Genomic DNA, 23,934 nt, shown 5'->3' with positions numbered 1-23,934 from the left:
AAGCAACCCAAGTGTCTATCCATAGATGAATGGATAAAGATGTTGTGTATATATACAATGGAATCTTACTTAGCTATAAAAATGAATGAGATCTTGCATTTGCAGCAACATGGATGTAATGCTAAGTGCAATAAGTCAGACAGAAAGACAAATACCATATGATTTCACTCTTATGTGGAATTTATGAACAAAGAAAAAGCAGACAAAGAAACACTCAAATACAGAAACTTGGTGGTTGCCAGAGGGGCAGTGGGTGGGGAGATGAGTGAAATAGATAAAAAGAATTAAGAGTACACTTATTGTTATGAGCACTGAGTAATGTATGGAATTATTGAATTATATTGCACACTGGAAACTAATATAACACTGTATGCTAATTATACTTCAATAAAAATTATAGAAAAAAATTGAGGGAAATTATTCTCAAACTAGAATTCTATAACCATTCAAATTATTAATCAAATACGAGGATTGATTAAGACCTTTTCAGGTTTGCAAGATGGAAAAATGTTATCTCCTGTTTTTCTTTTTTTAGGAAGATGTGTAAATGTGTTTGAGAGAGGAAATTTTAAAAGAAATATCTGATGCAAGAAAATGTCATCAAAATTGAAGATGAGTAAAACCACTTTCACTTTTTGAGAGAATGGGACAACAAGGTTAAGTTCATCCAGGCCAGATCAGAGAAGGAAGATTTTATCTTGGAGGAGGGTGTCTGTCTGCAAGGCATCTAGGAAAAAAGAAATATCTGGGTATTTAAGAAAAAATGTTCATGGAGATTTTACATACCTGTTCAGGCACTTGAAAGGAACACTAGTGGTTGGACATTTAAAAAAAACTAAGCAATTTTTTAAACAAAGGTATTATCAACTCCAGGAAAATTAAAGAGTTGTATAAGGAAGGAACAGAGCCCAACAGTATAGACACTGGCATAAGGAGCACTATTAACTGAAATTTATTTGGAAGATAGGATTAGTGGCCTATATAAGAGAATTAAAATCTCAACCTCTATTAAATGAAACCAATAGGTAATGTTTTTCGATGCAACAAGAAACAGCAGGAAAAGCCTATTAATTTGAAATATGGAAGCAAATACCAGAAAACAGAAGGATTTAAAGATTATTTCTGGGGCAGGAAAGACTGCAACCTGAGATAGCTTTTTCTTTATCAACATTTTAGTACCATCTCTTAACTATGTACATGTGTCACATCAATAAGACTATTCAAAAATTATAATCAATAATATTTTGTTCATTAATGAAGATTAAGGTCAAACTGGAGAGTTGTCTCTAGAGGTATGTTCTAAAGCCCTAGGCCCACCCTGTCATGGAGGAAGTTATTAGCTATTTTATGAAGACAAAGTATGCTTCCTGATTTACTTGTGACATGAAGTTGAGAGAACTTATTTAAAAGTCACATATGAGATTTTAAATAAAAACTTGAAACTAACAAAAAAAAGTCAGGCATGAGAATTAAAAAGTAAATGAATTGAGGCTACAATGAAAAGAAATAGAATAGAAATCAAACTTCTACACCCTGACTTAAAAATATTATCTACTGCTAAGGATAAATAAAATGATTAATGACAGTATCATATATAGGTTTATACTGATGTAAGATCAGTATAAGAAAAACTGGGTGACTACTAAAAACAAATTTGATGCAATATTGTATATATTGGGTGCAGCATTCACACCAAGGATTGCAATATTCTTTACAGCTAGACCATTTTGCTAATAAATGAAATGCTAAATGTCACATTTTGAGAGTAATAACAAAGGACTTTGGGATGGTTAAAGAGTTAAAACAGATATATTTAACCAGGAACACAGAAGAACAGCTGTCTTCAAATATTTGTCCTGTGGAGGAGGAATTTAATACATTCTTACTTCAGTGTGCAGAATGAGAATTACAGGTGAATCTTTCATACATAACGGTTTCAGCTCAAAATGAAGAACAATCATATGGTTTTCCTGAAAAGAAGTAGGCTATATTGTATTGTGGTATGGTCTCCAATTTTAGAAAGATTCGTTAGACATGGAAACTGTGTATACTTCAGTTGAGAAAATTGAATTTATGCTTTGTGTAGAATATGAAAATTGAAATTCTCTCCCAATTTTAAAGATGGGATACCAAAAGAAAAAAAAAAAGAAACACCACAGTGTTTTTCAAGTATTTTAAGAATCACAATTTAACTCTTTAGATATGTATTTAATGGGTTGACTTAGAAAAATTCTATTGTTTGCTCAAATGAGAAAATGTAATTTTTTTTTTTTAAGAGCAAGCGAGCTTGGGGGTGGGGAGAAGGGCAGAGGGAGAGAGAGAGAGAATCTTAAGCAGGTTCCATGCTCAGCATGGAGCCTGATGTGGGGCTTAATCTCACAACACTGAGGTCATGACCTGAGTCAAAATCAAGAGTCAGACGCTCAACTGAGGCACCCATGCATCCCAAGAAACTGCTAATTTCTGCATACCTGGATTATGGGGGCATCTTTGGTAGAAGGAAAATAGGTTATTCCTTAGTTCTTAAGAATTATCGAATAAAAATTTAGTTTCTGAGAAAAGAGGCTTCCAGAAAGAATCTTTTTATTATCTTAACCACAAGCTAAAATTTTTTCAACTAATTTCTCTTTTAAAAAGTTCTGTAGAGTTTTCCTAAGTTTCCTATATTAAAAAATATATTAAATATATTAAATATATTAAAAAACATTTCCATATGTATAAGTGATATTTACTCATAAGTTTTCTCTGTTTTGACTTACAAACTATAAAATATTCTCATAGCTCGAATGACAAATTTGAAGACTATATTGAACTTCATAAAATGCAAAAAAATATCCAAAGCTCTCAATATAAACCATAATCTTAAGTGACTTACTCTAACATATCTAAATAAAGGGAATACCTTAACATAACAAAATTGGATATTAGGATGATTTTCATGTATAAATTGTGTGGCAGCAAAAGAAGCTAGACTTTCTACCAAAATATACCCACACATTAAAGATGTTGAAGAATTATGAGAATTCTAAACCTAAGAACAGAAACCACATCTATGTTTACTGAACAAGTATATGCCATGTAGAAAAAAAATGAGAAAATATATACAAAGATCTTTTAAATATGCAATCTGTTTTATATGAATGAGATAGTTGAATTTTGTTTTACAAAAATAACACAGAAAGGAAAGCTTCATGTAATAGAGCTCTTTCTTCAAAATTTTTGTTGTTGCTCTGATACTATGGGGTATCCCGTGGGTCAACATAGATAAGGGCATCCTCCCAGTTTCATCTAAAATTGAAATCTTGCCAATTTCAGCAAAGAAATGCTGGCATGGAGACAGTAGCCCATATGAGCTACTGTTTTTGAGCCTGGTCCCTAATACTGAAGAAATGCTCAGGAGTGAGGAAGGAGCCACGCCTGATTAACTTCCATACTACTAGATGTGAAAGTCCTCCAAAAGCCCAGGAATCAACACTAAAGAAATTTCCCTTAGGTGGAAGAATGGGGACTCTCTCTGGTGGCAGAATAGGGAGTCATTTTTTTTAACGTGGCAGTACAAATTGACTTTTATTCTTTCATTCTCCTAAAAATATAGTACATTACCATTTAGAGAGCATAATTTGCATTTTAATTCTTACACTATATTTAATGGTATCCCAAACAGAATATTAAACATAGAAAATGCTTTCTGGTTCTACCTATCGAATATTATATTTGGGTTTATGATAGATAAAATCTATAATGAAAAAAAACTTCCATAAATATATGTTTATACCTTGAAAAATATTACAAGCTAGTAACAGAAATGATTCTGCTTTCGGCAGGCCTTCTTCTGACAATTTTTTTTTAAAGATTTTATTGATTTATTTGACAGAGAGAGAGACAGCGAGAGAGGGAACACAAGCAGGGGGAGTGGGAGAGGGAGAAGCAGGCTCTCTGCCAAGCAGGGAGCCCGATGAAGGACTCGATCCCAGGACCCTGGGATCATGAGCTGAGCTGAAGACAGACGCTTAACCACTGAGCCACCCAGGCTCTCAGTTCTCCTGACAATTTTAATGACTGCACCAAAGTTATGTTCCACAGAAATCTAACTGCTTGATACAATATTTCAATTATTTATATTTTGGAACTAATTTATAGTATTTGCTACTAAATAAGATCCATTAAGATGAACATTTGTCTCAAAAATAAATTATGACAATCATCTCTACTTCTTGTGATGAGTACTGGGTGTTATAAGTGATGAATCACTAAATTCTACACCTGAAACTAATATTACATTGTATATTAACTGGAATTTAAATAAAAATTTGGAAAGGAAAAATAAAAACATTTATAGCTAAAAAAACGAAAGGCATTTATATACGGCCAACTTTTTTAGCCTTCTGTAAAATTCTTATATGTGACTCAAAGATTTTTATCTGATAAAATGTTTTTAATTTATAATTCTCAAAGGCCTTTTTGTTCATATTTAGTTTACATAATTACTAATTATTAATATAATGCATTTATATTTCAAATCTTCATATTAAGAGCCAATTAAAATCACTATTTGTCCTGGGGCGCCTGGGTGGCTCAGTTGGTTAAGTGTCTGCCTTTGGTTCAGGTCATGATCCCGGGGTCCTGGGATCCAGCCCCGCATTGGGCTCCCTACTCAGTGGGAAGCCTGCTTCTCCCTCTCCCACTCCCCCTGCTTGTGTTCCCTCTCTCACTCTCTCTGTCAAATAAATAAATAAAATCTTTAAAAAAATCAATCTTTGTCTTAAAATAATTATTCCAACTTGCTTCAATATTAGTTTTTTCATTGCTTTTCCTTATACTTGGTTCTTTCATATTCAGTCATTAAAATTTTTTCCAGATAGTAAGCAACAGCAATCTGTCAGTGTATTGAACAGCAAGTTGTAAGATATATAAAATGTATGCTTTAAAAACAATAAAACCAAGCACCTGGGTGGCTCAGTCGGTTAAGCATCTGCCTTCGGTTCATGTCATGATCCCAGTGTCCTAGGATCAAGTCCCACATTGGGCTCCTTGCTCAGCGGGAAGTCTGTTTCTCTCTCCCTCTACCTCTGCCCCTGCTGGTGTTCTTTCTCTGTCTTCTCTAATAAAATCTTTAAAAATAAATAAATAAAAACAATAAAACAAAAATGAAACAAAATATCTACCTTCCAAGTCAAGACAGAGATATTATGTCCAAAACTTTCCATGTCCTTCACAATAGCACCCTTCCCTCCTTTTTCAGGGACTACTGCAACCCCTAATTTTTATTAATTATATCCTTCCTTTTCTACATAGTTTTAAAATTATGTTGTATCTGTAAGGTTTCAAACTGGAAAGGAAAACCACTATGAATATTATGAAATATGAGTTGTATTATATGAATTGGTCCTTACACAACTGTGGGAGGAGATGAGGAAGAAGTCAAAAAAGGATCAGAAAAAATAACTAACCATGGTATTATTAACAGGTCAGAGCTGGCAGGATGCTAGGCATGTCCAGCTACTAGAGTGGAAGTACAAAGAGTCTTGGTGGAATATTCAAGGGAAGGTTATCGGCTCTTGGGCTATTGCCTCATATGTAATATGCATGTAAGTTTCCTCCATATCATCTATAGTCTGATAACTCACTTCTTTTTAGTGCTGAATAAAAGTCCATTGCCAGGATGTACCACAATTTATCCATTCATCACTAAAGGACATTTTTGATGCTTCCAATTTTTGGCAATTGTAAATAAAGCTGCTATAAACAACAAAAATGTATTTTTTATTCTCTACTAGCTGCGATATGTAATAACTAATGCCTCTTATCTCCTGATCCATTCCTATTGTTCTCCCCCATACCAAGTGCTTTGTAAATATCACTAACACACAGTAACTGCTATGTAAATATCTACTGAGTAAGTTTAATAGAAAGTCAGGGAGATTAAAAATTTAAAAGTCTGATAATATCAAGTGTTGACAAGGATGTGAAACAACTAGAATTCTCAATCAACCACCCCCAGAAAATGGGTATTTACTAAACCCAAACCTATGCATACACTAAGATTCAACTCCTGTCTACATATGCAAAAGATCTGCATACACATACTTGCCAAAAAACAAATGTGAGACATGTTCTTAACAGCATTATTTGTAAGTCTCAAAGTTAAAACAATCCTAAATGCTTTTCAACTGAATAACCATATAACATATTTGCTTATTTATAAGTCATACAATGTATATTCCTACTAGATTGCAATGACAAACTATAATTACATGAATTTCACAGATGTAATATTTTGACTCTCAAATTATCTAAGTTCTATTTATATAAAGTTCAAAGGCAGGCAAATGTATCTATGATATTTGATGGCTGAATAGGAGGGGTTACCCTTGTGGGGGGATCGTGACTACAATGGGGTACATGGAGGAATTTCTAGGGTGCTGATATTCTTGGTTTGGGTGCTGACTACACAAGTGTGTTCACTTTGGAAAATTCACTGAACTGTGACTTTGATTTGAAATTTTGCTGGATATAATATTTCCATAAAAGTTTACTTAAAAAAAAAATCTCCAGTCCAAATTGATTTCTCTTTATACTAGAGTATAACTTTCTTCAGTAGATCTTGTTTCAGATAGTTCAGTGTGTTATCAGCCTAATATGCTACTTGGGTTTTCAGCTCCTTGAAGAGAGAATTCTTGGATAAGTGATAATAAGCAAAATACACCAAGCCTCTATGTAATAGGCCGTAATGCTAACCACCTTAACTACTGTTCCATTTAACCCGAAAAAATGTTCTCTTTAGGTAGTCATTGTTTTTATTCCAAGAAAGCAAAATCTTAGAAATATTAATTTGCCAAAGTTCCTTCCATGAACTCAAACCTAGGCATTCTACTACCACAATGCTTACTCCTAACCACAAGATCTAGGATAAACTTAGTATGTATATTGCAGCAGGCTTAAGAATAATGATCTCTCTCCAAATTCTTCTGGTAAACGGAAGTTTACATTTCTCTTGGTAAAATCAGGATTACATTCCCTTATGTAATACTAATGTAAAACCAGTTTATGCACCATCAAACTGCAGTTTGTAATGCTAGTACTCCAGATTAACCTTGACTCATTGTCCAAACTTAATTGATCTCAAAAGCTTCCATCATGACTTTTCTCAACTTTATTCTCTTGACAATAAAGCTCTTGACAGGATGTTCTCTTGTATATCTTTTCCTTCCATCTCCAAATGCCACCTCACCTCTTGACCAAAAATAGTCCCACCAATACCCCTCCTGGCTGCTTCTACTCCACAATTTAAGTGTTATAACTATAAATATGTGAATAACTGAATGGTCCCTAAATCATCACCCTTAACTTTAAGAAGAGACCCTTCTTGGACTCCCCATCTCCAGGCTGTCATTTTCAATGTGCTTATATCTTATGAGAATTGCCTAATAATCTTCCTAAAACTCAGCTTTAACACCCACTCCAAAATTTTAATGGTTAATATATATTCAGAATTTTTAAATTTTTAAAAATCTCTTAAGCATGATCCTTATTAATCCTCCTTGATATGACCCCAAGTCATAACTTTTTCTTCAAGTTATTTAAATTTCAGTTAACATACAGTGTAATATTAATTTCAGGTGTACTTACAACACCCAGTGCTCATCATCAACACCTCTCCTTAATCCCCATCACCTATTTAACCCACCCCCACCCACCTCCCTTTTGTTAACCATCAGTTTTCCCATAGTTAAGAGTCTGTTTCTTGGTTTTCCTCTTCCTACCCCGCACCGCCCATGTACATTTGTTTTCTTAAATTCCACATGTGAGTGAAATCATATGGTATTTGTCTTTCTCTGACTGCCCAAGTCATATTTCTAAACTTATGCTCACCCCATGTCTCTCACAAACCAATTTGTATTAATCAAGATGAACCACTTTTTTGGTCTCTGGTTTTGCTAGGGAATGGTCTTCCACCCCAACTCAAGTTCTATCCATCATGGCCAATGCATTCTCCTCCATAAATCTTTTCAAGTTCCTGCAACTGAAGGCATACTTTCTCTGACTTCCATGACATGTTTCTGCCTTGTTATTTGTGTGTATATTTAATTTCCCCTGAACTGTGAGTACTTTGAGGAGAATATGTCATTCTTTAGTTTTCTACAAATCCTAGCCCAGTGCCTGATATAGGAAGGTTCTTAATGATCTCAAGTAGATCGGTGGATTTTTTTTTTTTTTTTGGCAGTTCAGTGACTACCATTGCCTTCATAGTTACTTCCAAAGTCTGAGTTTCTCTGGGTCACAACTGCAAAATATCAGAAGTCCAGGAAAATAAAAGTCGTTCAGAATGGTCTTAGAGGATCACTTCAGAACCCAGTTAACTGGTAATGAATTTATGTGGCTTACCAAAAACTTTGCAATATTTCAGCTAATTCTCACAAATATATGTGTATCATGATATGAGACTTAATGCAAAGGTCATATTACAATATGATGTGATAAAGTACCTTATCCTTAAACATATCCTGCTGGATTTAGGATTGAGATAAATTGGTGCAGGAATTTAAGAACAATCTTTTCTCAACTTTGTTCTCTTGACAACCAGGAAGCAGATGGTATCTATGAAAATAAATTAGATAATTCCAATCTTAACTGTAGCTCGAGGTTTTAGAGAGGATACTAAACTTTTATGCCTCATAGAAGTCTATGAGGTTCTAAATCAGTTTTTCAAAAGTCTCTCTCAGAGGTGGCAAGGTGATTCAATGTAGTACCAACAGAATTTCTTAAAAGAATTTTATATTTATGTTTATCTAAAATAAGCTTTACCATATGGGTTTTTATGCTAACCTGACACATACTTTAGGTATCCTGATTGAGATCATTACTCTGCCATTCCACTTTGTGTACCAACTGCAATCAATTAATGTATGTCCACTTAGGAAGATAAATGGATTAAATGTATAGACTCAATACTCTAATGAGTGACACAACTTTTTTCGTTTCAGGCTCAGAGTTTTGCTGGTTATGTTCAAATTATCAAATGGGCTCATAAAGATGAATTGCTAACTTTTCCATTACAAAAAGAGGCTTGTTCCATTTTTTTCTATAATGAGTGTAATACCTAATACTTTAAAAAGTAGACCCATAACATCTTCTTTAAAGGAGACCCTTAAGAGTAGATGAGACAGCAATGGTTTGGGAAAGATTTTGTTTTTTTTTTTTTGCATCAACATGGATGGAACTGGAGGAGATTGTTCTAAGTGAAATAAGTCAAACAGAGAAAGACAATTATCATATGGTTTCACTTATTTGTGGAAATAAGGAATAGCATGGAGGACATTAGAAGGAAGGGAAAAATGAAGGGGGGCGGAATCAGAGGGAGAGATGAACCATGAGAGACTATGGACTCCGGGAAACAAACTGGAAACTACTTCTTAGAACATTTTTAAACACTTGGAAGTGTTTCTAGTATTATGTGATTTTGTTACCATAAACAATGTATCAACTATCAAAACTTTCACATGTGTATTTTTAAAGCTTTGAAACAAAACTATTTAAATGGCTTCCAAATCTTTCAAAGTTTCATTGAGTTTTAACACTATCTGTTAAAATATAAATATATAAAGTTACACACCAAAAAAAATAATCTGATTAAAAATGGGCAGAGGACCTGAATAGACATTTTTCCAAAGATGACCAACAGGCATACGAAAAGATGTTCGCTATCACTAATCATCAGGGAAATGCAAATCAAAACCACAATAGGATTTCACCTTATACTTATCAAAATGACTAGCATCAAACAGACAAGAAGTGTTGCTAAGGATATGGAGAAAAAGGAACTCTCGTGCACTGCTAGTGGGAACGTAAACTGATGCAGCCACTGTGGAAAACAGCATAGAGGGTCCTTAAGAAATTAAAGCGAGAACTACCATATGATCTGGTTATTCCACTACTGATATTTATATCCCCCCAAATGAAAACACTAATTTGAAAGGCTATATGCACCCAAACTTTGTTGCAGAATTATTTACAATAACCAATATATAAAAGCAACTTAAGTGTCCATTGATAGATGAATGGAGAAAGAGGTGGTATATATACACATGGAATATTAATCATAAAAAGGATGAGATCTTGCCATTTGTGACAACATAGCATGATACCCTCTGGGTCCCTCCAAGTGAAATAAGGACAAATATGATTTCACTTATACATGGAATCTTAATAGGAAAACTAACAGAAACAGACCTATAAATATAGAGGATAAACTGGTGGTTGCCTGTGGAGGGAGGGGCAAAATGGGTGAAGGGAAGTGGGTATAGGCTTCCAGTTATGGGATGAATAAGTCATGGGGGATGAAAGGTATAGCACAGGGATATAAAGTCAATGGTATAATAGCATTGTATGGTGACAGATGGTAGCTACACTTGTGGGGAGCATAGCATAGTGTATAGAGCTGTAGAATCACTATGCCATACACCTGAAATTAATGTAACATTGTGTGTCAACTATACAGCAAGAAAAATTACAAACCTGAAAATATATCTTTCTAGTAATTTTCAGTAACTGAATGACATCGTGGAAAATGGAAATTTGTCACACAAGTTTCAATGATTTTTTTTGTATAATTGGTAATTGGATTTAAAAATCAGTTACTAATCTACAACAGGAACACCCAGTGATAAACTTTTCTATATGGAGGTATTTTCGTGTGGTAATTTTTTCAGCTATGGAAGCTACTTAAATGACAAATTGGGATAAATGAGATTTTTAAACTGCTAGGACAGTGTTGAACCAAGATTTTCAAAGCTAATGAAACGCCATCCTACCTTTTTAAAAAATTTTTAATTCCAGTATAGTTAACTGTTTTTTTTTTTAAAAGATTTATTTGACAGAGAGAGACACAGCGAGAGAGGGAACACAAGCAGGGGGAGTGGGAGAGGGAGAAGCAGGCTTCCCGCTGAGCAGGGAGCCTGATGCGGGGCTCGATCCCAGGATTCTGGGTTCACGACCTGAGCTGAAGGCAGATGCTTAACGACTGAGCCACCCAGGCGCCCCTAGTTAACTGTTCTATTAGTTTCAGGTGTACACTCTAGTGATTCAACACTTCCACACCTCACCCAGCGTTCATCACAGCAAGTGCACTCCTTAGTCCCCATTATCCTACCACTTTTAAAAAATGAGACTATCACAGTTCAGTAAGAAATTATTCATTAAAAAATATTCTAATTCATGTTTGTTTCATAAATCATTTATATATTAGCTTGTAATGTCTAAATATAAAAAGGGGACATGTTCAAAACATGTTGAGAAATGTTATCTATGATCAAAAGATTAGAAATCAACTATCTAGAAAATGTCAGGCTTCACAAGATTAATGCCAAAGTCTTTGTTGTTCCTGTGATTATATAGGAACTAAAATGGTTTTCTCAAACTACTGAAAGGTGACAGAAAAATTAGGGTATCTAAATGAATATTAACAATGCCTATATATCCTACAGAAATAGGATCATCACTGAGTCCAGAAATATTGTAGAATACTGAGAATATGTGGTTATAAAACATCTAAAAATCTATTTCCAGAGATTCTTAAAAATTCTCAAGCATTGTCTGGGAAGAGAATTACCATAGAAACATGTCCATTTTAATATAGATGCATAAAGAAAAACATGGCATATTGCCATTTCACACTGAGTTTATTTTAGATTTAACATTCTAACTTCATTCAATATAACACACAAGTCTCTTATGATCTCATCAGTATATTATCTAAATTTTTCCTAGGTTTTACATTTCAAACCTGCAAGTTCCATTTGTATCTCCAAAATTACTTTCATACCATCATATATCTTGGTCCGTGTTCTTTTTGGTGAGACATGAAATCCACCTACATAAAGGAGGAAGATGCTGCAATTATGCAAAAAACTATTCTAGCACAGGGACTCGGGACACCAATCCTCTCTTGCCAGGTTAAAATGGAATAGATTCTACTAGTTTAGGCTTTCTAGAAAAATCTACTGGCAGAATTATTGTGTTGTCAATACCATCCTCATTACTAATTCTTGGATAATTACAACCTATTAAGGTCCCAGTATTATGAGTCCTCAATATTATAAATCATATGGTTACTGAAATCAGAGAGAACTCCCATTTTGCATTCTGACCATCTACTTAGTACATTCATCACTTAACTGCAAACTTCTTGTACACAGGGATTGTGCCTGATTTATCCAGTGCACAATGCCTAACATGCAAGGGACGCTCAACTTCGGGAGAGTCAATGGATGTACTTATAGAAAGAGTAACAAATAAGTGGAAACATTAGTTCAATACTTACTAATAAGGTATGTGAAACTATGATAAATTAGGAATAAAATAGATTTCCAGCTTTTTACTATGGTTATGTATAACTTTTCCAAATTTAAGAAAACTTATTACTATAAATAGTTTTACTGAGTTCTACACTCCACAAAGAACTGACAGTTTCTTGAAACCATTTCCCCACACATTACCGTCCTCCCTGGCTGCTCCTGGCCCTATGAGCAACAGAGGCAGTAACAAGTTTCTTCCCAAGTGCATTTCATCCTCAGTGAGAGCTACAGTGGAAGGAGCCTCCCTACCCGAGTTCAGACCTTCAATGTTCTTTTGTTACACAAAACTGTGAAGGTGACAAACTGCAGATTTACCAGGTGTATGCTGCTACCACATGCTCATTGCTAAAAGTGTTTGTTTGTTGCATTCCATAGAGATTTAGTATAGTGCCTATGTATATACATTTTAAAAAGAAACACTTTGGGGAAAGCACTAGAATCCAGAAGATTCAAGTATCAAGCTTTCATTTTTTAAAATGAATTTTCTCATTTTTGGAGGAAAAACAATTCTTAATGGAAAAAAAAAATGCTCTTTAAATCTCTGGGATCATCATTAACCCCAGAACACAATGGAATACACATTTTCTTACCAAACATGATTGCATTCTAGGTAGAGAATAAAAGCATTTAGGAAAATGAATCAGCTAAATGAGACTTAATGGGAAAATAAATTATTATAAATTTACTTAATGAGCATTTGCTAGAACTGTTTGATTACTTAGGTAATGTTCCTTAGTATATATGAGAAGGAAGAGAAAAATAAAACTTTTACTCACCTTTTAGTATATGTGCTGCCGAAGCAAGCACTCTACTCACCTTTTAAAGACTACCTTGGTCATGAACTTTTACCTTACCAATAAATCAGTTTACATCATAGATTTTTATTGTTATATAATATAAATTTTTCTAGTATTTAAAATTGATATCTAAACAGTAGAACTTATGTTTTTAAACATGAATGTTAGTTTCTAATGGATTTAAAATATAATAATAGCTTAAATACTCAAATTATGAAAACACACTACTCAGCAATTAAATGTTTAATAAGAAATTAATAGTTTGTTAATTTAATAAAAACAGCACCAAGAGAAAAGAGGGATTCATTACAATACAGGATCTGTTGAGGGATTTAAAACATTTTAGGTATTGATCCAAGTAGTAAAAATACAACATACATATGTATTATGCAAAGCACAAAGCCACAACACATGTCATTAATAAACAAGGGTTAAAATACAGTCATTTCACATTGACTAATCACAAAAATACAGTCATTAAGTTAACAGACATAGGTTAAGGTTTATTTCCTTAATCATGCTTATAAATTATTACAAGATTTTCCACAAGATAGAGAAAATTTAAATGTATATTTACAACTTTCTTCCTAGTTACATTTTAATGATTTAACACTTTATAATTCTGCTTTAAAATGAAATGTTTGAGATTTCATGTTGTTCATATATGTATATGTATACATACACACACATTTGTAATTTTCTAACCTAGTGAGTAGGATCTGCTGAAATTAAAGTTACCCTTGAAAGACTATTAATCTGATATGTTAATAAGAGGTATTCTGAAGTTTGGCTAATATGTAGCAACACAAAGAGGTAAAAGGTTATATCTAGTTTTAACAACCACAAGAAAAACTTCAGATCCCTTAAACCCTTTTAATATAAAAGGCTAATTTAAGGAATAAAATTCTTCATATAATAAAAAAATCCAGGCACTTTAATATATATGTACTTTATACCTATAAAAAGTGAATAAATAAGTTTGCAAAAACTCTGATATAAACATTGTGATTTTTAAAATTTCACCTTCAATTTGTGGAAAAAAAAAAAAAAAGACATTACAGGTCCTCACTAGTGCAAAGACTGAATTATTCAATGAGCTCCTTTCGGAACAGGCATGTAGTAAACAATGAAGACTTGTGTACTTCTGTGTTACTATTTTGTAACTGCGGTCATTTTCTTGGTTATTGGTTTTTGTGAGATTGAAAAAGTTATCTATACACAGAACTTTACTGAACATTCAGGTTCTTTTCACTTACAATATCATTTACATATCAAGAGCATGACACGAATATATTCGAATATAGTACTAGATACCTTCCAACACCATATATAAACATTGTGTGACACTGTACACCTCAAACTTACACAATGTTACACACCAAGTATATCTCAAAACTGGAAAAAAATTGTCTAAATACCCTAGTGAATATGTGGAGAAGGTTGATAAACCTTATGTTTTTAAAATATCAAAAACATCTAAAAATGACCCCAAATGAATATTTGTAATTCTAATAGTCTATAATTTTAAGTTATTTATTTAAATTTATATAATTTTAAGTTAAATTTTATGCTAAATTTAAAAGCATCATGTTTATTAAATAAGGGGTCGGCAAACTTTTCCCAAAAGGGCCAAATTGTAAATATTTCAGGCTTTAAGTTCTCTATTGCAATAACTGTAGTATCAAAAGCAGCCATAGATAATACCTAAAAAAAAAAAAGTGTTCCCATGAAACTTACAAAATTATTACAAAAATAAGCAATAGGCCAGATTTGGTCCATGGGCCATAGTCTGCTGACTCCTGAAATAGAAAATACGATTGAAACAATTTTAGGTATTTTGATACCTAGCACAAATGTTTAATGCTTTATGAATTAATGAATTGATGAATGAGTAAGAAAATAAAACTTTTGTGCTCAGAAACAAATGCCATTACAATGTAATCCTCTAAGTGGTCAGGAGTTTGCCTTCCTAATTGGGATAAAACTCCAAGAAAGCAATCCATAGCCTTATTAAGAACCAGGTTTGCAAACTACAGCCAAAAAAGTGAAAGACAATGTAACAGATCTAGTAAAGAAAAAGTGAATTTTCAGTGTAAGATGGCTAACAAAAAAGGGTATTTTTTATAGTTGAGTTCCTACTCAAAAATCTCTCCAGCTAGGCTATAAAACTCCACAGGAGTAAGAAATAGGTCTTTTTTTTTTTTTTAATTTCTGTAGCACAGTGCCTAGGATATAGATGGTCAATATTTTATTAATATGTGAATGTTTTCTATGGCAAAATATGTTTTTTGTTAGTTCCAACAAAGTGATGTAGCAATTTAGGATCCTTCCATAAAGTTACAATTTCCTTTTGTTTTCTATCAGTCATGCTGACTATAGAGATGCATTTCAGCCTGACTAGAACTTGACTTACTCATCAAACAGCAGGAGTTTGAAACTTAGGTTTACATCACAATGTAAAGCTTTGACTTGGGAAAAGCAAACCAAGTGCAGGCATCAGGTTTGGTTATAAAGCCAGAGTTATAATTGTTTTCCAAATAAAGAACTGTATAACTTTATAAATTATAAATAGACATCCGTTTTTCATGGAAAAAGTGTACTTGGTTGTTTAGGATTTAAAATATCAAAAGTGACCAACAAGCTAATGTCAACATATTTATATATTAATTATTCTTCAAAGCCTGGATATTTGAAATATACTAAATTAATCAATAATGAACAATACTTAATGAATTTTGTCTATGGCTCCAAAAAAATAAATTAAAACATCCCCAAAACAGAGTAACTCCACACAGTGAAGAAATATTCATATAAATTACTATATAAATATTTTCCATGATGTATGTAACAAACTGTAAACAATTCACTTTAAATTTCTCTTTTAATATTTTCACATTTCCAAACAAGATACTAAGTTTAACAATGATAAAAAAAAGTTTTATAGAATGTTATTTGCTTTTGGATCAGTTACTAGACATTGACAGACAAAAGCCACATACAGTTATACACTTAAACAAGACACAGCCTTAATTTGCCATTGTAACAAGCACAATGTTAACATTATATACAAATGTGTATAGTCAAACATTTACAATTAGAGGACAAGCCAAAGATGTACTGGAGAAAAATATATCCATTAGAATAGTGCTATGATTCAATATTACTTATAAAAAATAAATACATATAAAACTATTATTTATAGTACAGTACTTGAAATTGAATGGATTCTTCTTCCAAACTATCAAATTTAATACCACGAACCAAGATGGCCAGTAATCTGCTTAAAATAAAAAAATTGGAAGATATAGTGTGTACCACAATTTACAAACAAGCGATTAAAGGGGGCACAGTAAAACAAAACAAAACAGGCAAAAATACTACTACTACCGTACCGATTTCCATGGTCCCCGATGCCATGTCACCTCATCAGGGCAAGCATGCACATGACATTGTACCACACTAGGTGGCTTGTTTAAGATTTCACAGTTTTGCTCTTGTGACATTTGGCCATTGGGAAATTGACATATTACGAATCTTGACTTTATTCCTCCTCCACATGTTTGTGTACACTAAAAATAAGAAAATTCAAAACTATGTGGTTTTAAAGACAGTATTATATTGCTTTATTCAATGTCTAATACATAAGTATTAATGCTAGAATTTTCTTCCTGGGTAAAAAAGTTTAAGTTCTATTATTAAAAAAAAAAAAAAACTACACAAAATTTTGAGAATTAGTACCATGTTTCAGTAAGATACCAAGGATCTGTAAGATAGACAAGTCAAATAAAACGGATTTACTTAAGTAATAAGTATTAACTCCCTAATTTATGATAACCTATCAACAGCTTCCTGGGTATTCACGAAAGCTAGTAAGATAGACCTAAATTGGGCGCCTGGGTGGCTCAGTTGGTTAAGCGACTGCCTTCGGCTCAGGTCATGATCCTGGAGTCCCTGGATCGAGTCCCACATCGGGCTCTCTGCTCGGCAGGGAGTCTGCTTCGCCCTCTGACCCTCCCCCCTCTCATGTGCTCTCTCTCTCATTCTCTGTCTCTCAAATAAATAAATAAAATCTAAAAAAAAAAAAAAAGATAGACCTAAATTGATAAACAGGAGAAAATGTTCAGTATGCGTTACATGAAAGCGGTGGGTGGCAAAGCAGCCTATGTAATGTGAATCTATTTGTGGAATCCACACAAGACCAAAGTCTGGAAGGAAATGTATCAAATGTTAAAAGTTCTTATCTCTTCATAATTTTTCGTATCATTTCAATTTTTACAATGAGCTTGCCTAATCTCAGGAGTAAAAATGTCATTTCCATTTTGGAAACTGTAAAAGAACATTTTTAAAATGGACTTGGTATTTAATAGCACCTAGTCAGAAGTGTATCTTTACACAAGGATTTCCAAATGCTCTATGAGAAAATATATACTAAAAATCATTAAGCAAAAATATTTGACTAAATTAGTTGATTTTATTCATCCAAAGCCAGTATAAATCTTTCTTGTTCTTTCTCATGCACAGTATAGGTGGAATTAGTATTCATGAGAACTACTTTAAAAATTATCTTCATATCCCCAGTGTCTAGAAGAATGCCAGGACATGAAGTGCTTGATAATTGACAACTATCTGCTTAGAAAATTCACCACATGAATGGCTCAGTAATAGGATATCAGCATGGCTATATATTAATCTAATTTTCTATCTTTATATCAACCAAATTTTCTAAGAAAACAATAATATACTAATTTTAGAGAGGCATTAGGGGTTCACAGACATACTGGCCAGCATATTAGATTCTGTTAAAAAATCTGGAGTGTTTCCTATCACACAGGAGTGATTTATACCAAGATGGTCTATTAAAAGAACAAGATTTTCCTAAAAATAAAACCTTTCTGTGTAGTATCATGCAGTAAGATTATCCCACAGTAACAGTGTGAAGTACTTAACTTTCAGTCTTCAGAGATTCATCAGCTCCACAAGTTTAGAAAACATTAGGACTTACTTCTCCCCAGCTTCCATAGTTCCACCGCGGACAAGGACCTGAGTCACAGCGCTTGGCCTCTGGGGGCCTGGAGGCTGCATCGCAGTAACTGGCAGTCTGTCCATTTTCATCCTGGCAGACCACAACCCTGTGCTGGACGCCTCCCGCACAGCTGCTGGAACACTGATGAGGATAAAACAAACTGTGGATGCCACATCATGAAATTACATAGTGGGGAAAAAATCAGTGTTTGGACTCAGATGCAAACTCCCCCTGCTGAAATTCCCCTCATTGGAATAATCTGCCAAAAACAGGAGTGTATTAGAATTTGTCGATGAAAGGTGAAATAGTAAAGTTTGCAAGAGTCAATTCAGCCCTGTCCTAAGTGTTAAGTAGAAAGGAAGCAAAAAAAGATGAAGTCACTTAACTTTGATATTGTTTTTCTTTGTCTCAACTTTTCTGTAAAATAAGAGCTACAATTGAACCTTTTGTAGTTTCATGGTTTTACACCCGCCTACTGCACTATTACAGTAATTTCTAGGTTTTTTTTTTTAATAAACATTTGCAGTCTTAACCTCTTAAAAAATTCTTTTTTTATTATAATGGACTCTAATCAGATTGTTTTTAAGTGCATTCTTCTGTAATCATAATATCACATTAGTGTATAGTTCAATAAGAACTCTGGGGACTTACCATCTGCATCAAAAATCACTTAATCCTTTTAAGATTTAAACTGTTGATCTTCAGATAAATTTAGCATTAAAAGTATTTGATGTCATTACATACATATCTATTAAAAGGCTATAATATAACAAAATTACAGAATTAATATAACTCAATAAAGATGACTTACTGATCCCCATGGTCCTGTTCTCCATTGGTTTCCTCTGATTGACGGATGGACCCCCTGATTTTGATGATCTTCTGGTTTGTGAGTTAATGGAAAATTCCTGCCTGGAAAATGGCTCGGCTGCTCAGAGGAACTTGGAAAGTGACTGTTCATGGGTGGGCAGGCTGCCAGGTTACATTCTTGTTCTATCAAAGGGCGAACTGCAGGGTCACAGTAATTCTCATTAATTGGCTGATGGTAGTTGATGCATAAAACTTGTCGCGTTGTTTTCCCATGGCCACAGGAAGCTGAACACTGATCACAAATTTAGGCAACATTTATAATGTAATAAGTTACATTATTATACTAAATATCAAGTATATTTAAACTTTTTAATTTATTTTTTCTCATAAAAATACTTACAGGTGACCAATTCCCAGTTTGCCACTCTCCACAAGGGTTAAAACAGACAGATACTTCAGCAGGTCGGGGTAAATGGGCACAATAGGATTCATCTGCTATTCCATTGTAAGCATCACGACAACTTACATAGCGCGCTTGATTACCTCGTCCACAAGACACAGAGCACTTAAAAAAAAAAAAGGATTAAACTAAAGTGTTACACAGTAACTCTCTCAGGTAGCTTTTGCTCAAATTTCTAAAACATGAAGTTTCTTGAAAAAAGATTTTAAATGATATCACTTGGTTTCACTTCTGAGTCAAATAAAGACAGGGCAATGAATACCCCACTCAGTTCGGATCCTATATTTGCAATGAGAATAAGATACTACTCAACCTCTTGGAATACTGATTATTATTTGCTATAAAGATTCAAGAAACATTTTATGAGACAATCTTATTTTAAATAACTTTAAACATCTAACAGGGTCGATATGATCCCATAATTAAAATATTCAGAGAATACCTGAAGCTTACTAATATAGCTTCTATATAAGATTAAAGCAAAGCATATACTCCAAATAAGGACTGATAAAAAGCCTAATTTCATGTCTGCTTTGCATAACCACCTGTGAGATAAATATTATCATCCCCATTTTGTAGATGAGAAAACAGACCTAGAAAACTTCAATTTCTTGCCCAGAGACACAGAGCTCGGGGTAGAGCAGGATAGAGCAGCATTTAGCCAGTAAATTATCTATTTCTGAACCCTACACCACTTCTAATCCATTAAGTTACCTGAGGATGAATGCATAACATTAATTTGGCTAAACTGAAGCAACCATTGTTGATGTGTAAAAGCCTCCATAATACAAAAACTGTACTTTTTTTAAAAAAGGTATTTATTTGGGAGAGACAACACTAGTGGGGGGGATGTGTGGGCAGAGGGAGAAGAAGAGGGGTAACAGGCTCCCCATTGAGTTGGGGAGCCCAATGTGGGCTCCATCCCAGGATCCCGAGATCATGACCTGAGCCAAAGTCAGACACCTAACCAACTGAGCCACCCAGGTGCCCCCAAACACTGTACTTCTTAAAGGAATTCACTTACTGGGGTCCAAGAACCATGTCGCCATTGGGCTATCTTTCCTATGGGAACAGCTGACAATGAAGTGGCCCCAATTTTAGGGATAACTGGGCAAGGTATGACTATACAGTCCTGTTCAAAAGAAAAATGCATCTCAAAACATCAATGAATTCACTCTGATTTCTATTAAATTCTATACTTCATTTCTTCCACATGTCTAATTCAAGAATAGCTGCAGAATTACAAATTAATAATGTAAAAGTTTAAATTTTTCAGAAGTACAAAGTACTGTTGAGGGCTACAAGTGGTTAGTACAAATCTGAATCTTAAGGTTTGGATCATTCTATCCGGTGGTTGAAAAGAAAAAGAGCAATAATCCTTCAAATATACCGCTAAGCTGAAATATCCTGAGGTGCACACAGAACACTACCCCCAGAAAGTACAACATGCCGTATTCAAAATAGATACTATCCTTCTGCAGTGTGAAGGATGAAAACATCTATGTTAAATGAGTGATTCAATGGAGGATAAAGACTACAAAAGTTCATAAAGCTATAAAGCTGGAAACACTTTAAAAAAGATAAATTCTCCAACATACATGTGCACAAACGTGTTTGCAAGGGATATTAGTAGGACAAATACGTATGAAGTAAGTTTAACACATTCATCCTCCTGTAACAAATCTTTTTGTTTATAATCCATAAAGAAGAGGTGTCCTTTACCTGCCTGTCACTTGGGCGGCTGGCTCCATGGCAGACTCCATCATCTAACACGGCACTGAGCAGCTCATTGACACATTTAACAGCACGTATCTGATACCCACGTCCACATGTGGCCGTGCACTGGAAGAACATAAGCACGTATCCAACACCATTACTCAAAAATTATATTAGCCTAATTTTCTTAATACAGTTAACATACTTTCAGATCTTTTCATTAGTCCTTTACATCGGATCCCATACAAAATTAGCAAGTGTAATCAATATGCATTTATTCCAAGGTAGACAGATAATAGTGATGTTAAAATGGACAAGTGTTATCGTAGCTTTAAAAAGTTATGTAAAAATGTCAATAGAGCCTTGATATTTTGGGGGCAGAGTTAACATAATTTAGGGGGACTAAATACTTTTCAAAATCTACCTGGTCTTTTAACATGCTAAATAAATTTCAAAGAGATGAAGAAGGAAGAGCATAAAGTTCAATGGAAGATCAGATAAGGTTTCCCATCCACAGTGGCAACCTCCATGGGTTAACAGGCTGTCCATCTTCATCCAGCTTGACCACTGCTCATCCTGCAAATTCTTAGCTGCCTATTTGGCAAAACTTCTAAAACAATGCCTACTCTAAATGCAGTAAAGCTCATTTAGACACAGAGCATAAAAATATTTATAGCTTAAACAAAGCTGAAGAATATATTTGCAGCATTTTGGTTAACAAGTGAGTTCAAAAGCAAAGCTGAACTATTTACCACAGCAAAATTAGCAGCACTGATAAAATTGTAGATGAGAGGTTACATTTCAAAGATACTTTTCTAAAAAACCAACCCAAATTTAGTGGCCTCCATTAAGAGAGTGAACACACCACAATTCTGGTGCTATTCTATAAAGATGAATTAAATCAGGAAAACCATTCTCATACTCACAGAACCCCACGGTCCTACTTGCCAGGAAGCACATGTATGAAGCTCACACGGTCTCAGAGATTCAGGTTTGGTACTTGGATTACAGAGACCATCACTCAAGTGATCTTCATTCAGCTGACACCACACTTGTCGCTGTTTTGTTCCTTTTCCACATGTAACAAGACACTGAAAGAACACAAATGATCATTATTTTTAATATTAGTCAATATAAATGCCTAAAAAAATGACACAATGATCAAGTCACACATTAAAATGCACATGAAAGACCATTCCTAAGGACATTTTCCCTCCAGTTCTCCAGAGATATTCACCAGGTAAGATCAGCCACCCCAAATTTGCTGCCCAAATCCCAGTGCAGCATCCAATTGTCCTAGAAACAAAGGTACAAAACTAACCTTAAGTATATATCTCAGGCTACTGTGGACACTGGGACTTTATGAAAATGGTTAGTGATTAAACACCAATCAATGTTATTGTTAGCCAGACAGTATAAATAATTTAAGAACAAACCATTAATTTGTTATTGCCTTGATAATAGTTATTTACAAAGTAAGAACAAATTACTTTTGACTTCTTTACAGCCTTAAATTGCAAAGCTTTCCTACAAAATATTGTAACAGTTCTTAGCCTCATCTGTTCAATGTTACCTCACTCCACTCACTAGTAGCCCAACTGGGACAGGAAAATTCATTGCAATTCTCGGTTGTCACTCGGGGAATATCTTGGCATTCTCTGTTAGCAAGATGGTGGCCAAAGTTATTTATACAGTAAGATTCTCGAGACCTTTCCCCTCCTCCACAACTCCTGGAACACTGATTAAAAGGACAAAAACAAAAACCAGTGGTGACAAATGAAAAAATTAAGATTTTAACAAAAATATAGAATAACAAATATTTAACAAAAGGGGGGGCGACTTTTCTTAAGCAATACTGTTTATTTGTACCTGGGACCATTCTGAATAATGCCACTTTGTTAAGACACAGTCACCATGGCAGGGTTCTCGTGTGGGAGGTTTAAGTTGGTCACCACAGTAGTGGTCATCTACTGGAACAGTTTGCCCTTTATGAATGGAATATTTCATGCAGTGGACATCCAAGGACCTATATCCTTGACCACAATGGGATGAACATTCACTTTTGCCAATGATGTGCCACCTAGAAAAAAGGATGTTATTACACTTAGGGATGCCAATTAATGCAATTTAAAAATATGGATTCAGAGAAATTCATGCATATGAATCAATTTTGAAAAGATTGACAAGCCACCTGAAAATACTTGATATATTAGATGAAAAATTCTGACACAAGCCCAGACTTTCATTTTTATAGATGAGAAAATAATGCTCAGAGATGTGTTCACATAATATAAATGCTTGACTCCCCGACAAAATAAAATTTAACTTGCTCTCCAAATATATAAAAACGGAGGTGGTCTGGTTAAAGTTGGAGATACGGAGGCAGCACTATTACCTCGTGACTGCACTCTGGCATCTGGTGGTGCCTTTGGAGGTAGGTCCAAGGAACCCCAAGCTTTCCCAAAAGCCTTTGAAAACAGCTGGTTTAGATCAAGATTACCTCGTTACTTAGTGGCAGATTTAGGGCTGAATATATCTGACTCACAATCAGGTGCTATCTCTCTATGCAACCACACTAAAGTATTTCATAATCAGGAAATATCTGGGAATCTGACTGTATCGATTAAGACCAAGCCTTTAAAAGTTGGCAAAACTAGGTTTTTATAGAGCCTATCACATTTTCTGATTCTTGTAATCTATTTTTAGACATATTTTCAGAGAAAACTTTTTTTTCTGCAAGTAAAAATCTGCTAATTTTAGCCAAATTATCCCAAT

At 34.1% G+C, this 23,934-nt stretch overlaps 1 protein-coding gene across 2 annotated transcripts in view; it reads right to left on the bottom strand.

The window, feature by feature from the left end:
• The window catches only part of ADAMTS20 (ADAM metallopeptidase with thrombospondin type 1 motif 20), a 176,641-nt gene that overhangs the window by 60,360 nt on the left and 92,347 nt on the right, over window positions 1-23,934 (bottom strand). Inside the window, exons 20-29 of one of the 2 annotated variants that reach the window (XM_027591605.2) lie at window positions 23,029-23,239; window positions 22,733-22,897; window positions 22,086-22,250; window positions 21,166-21,285; window positions 20,468-20,575; window positions 19,384-19,548; window positions 18,985-19,275; window positions 18,153-18,314; window positions 16,543-16,719; window positions 11,822-11,869 (exon numbers count right to left, since the gene is read on the bottom strand). In XM_027591605.2, the coding sequence (XP_027447406.1) occupies window positions 11,822-11,869; window positions 16,543-16,719; window positions 18,153-18,314; window positions 18,985-19,275; window positions 19,384-19,548; window positions 20,468-20,575; window positions 21,166-21,285; window positions 22,086-22,250; window positions 22,733-22,897; window positions 23,029-23,239 (1,612 nt within the window). The remainder of the gene's footprint in view (window positions 1-11,821; window positions 11,870-16,542; window positions 16,720-18,152; window positions 18,315-18,984; window positions 19,276-19,383; window positions 19,549-20,467; window positions 20,576-21,165; window positions 21,286-22,085; window positions 22,251-22,732; window positions 22,898-23,028; window positions 23,240-23,934) is intronic. The other variant, XM_027591604.2, reaches the window with a different exon arrangement.

Source organism: Zalophus californianus, chromosome 9, assembly GCF_009762305.2.
Source record: "Zalophus californianus isolate mZalCal1 chromosome 9, mZalCal1.pri.v2, whole genome shotgun sequence".
NCBI classification, from domain to species: domain Eukaryota; kingdom Metazoa; phylum Chordata; class Mammalia; order Carnivora; family Otariidae; genus Zalophus; species Zalophus californianus.
This window is presented reverse-complemented; position numbering and strand designations above follow the sequence as displayed.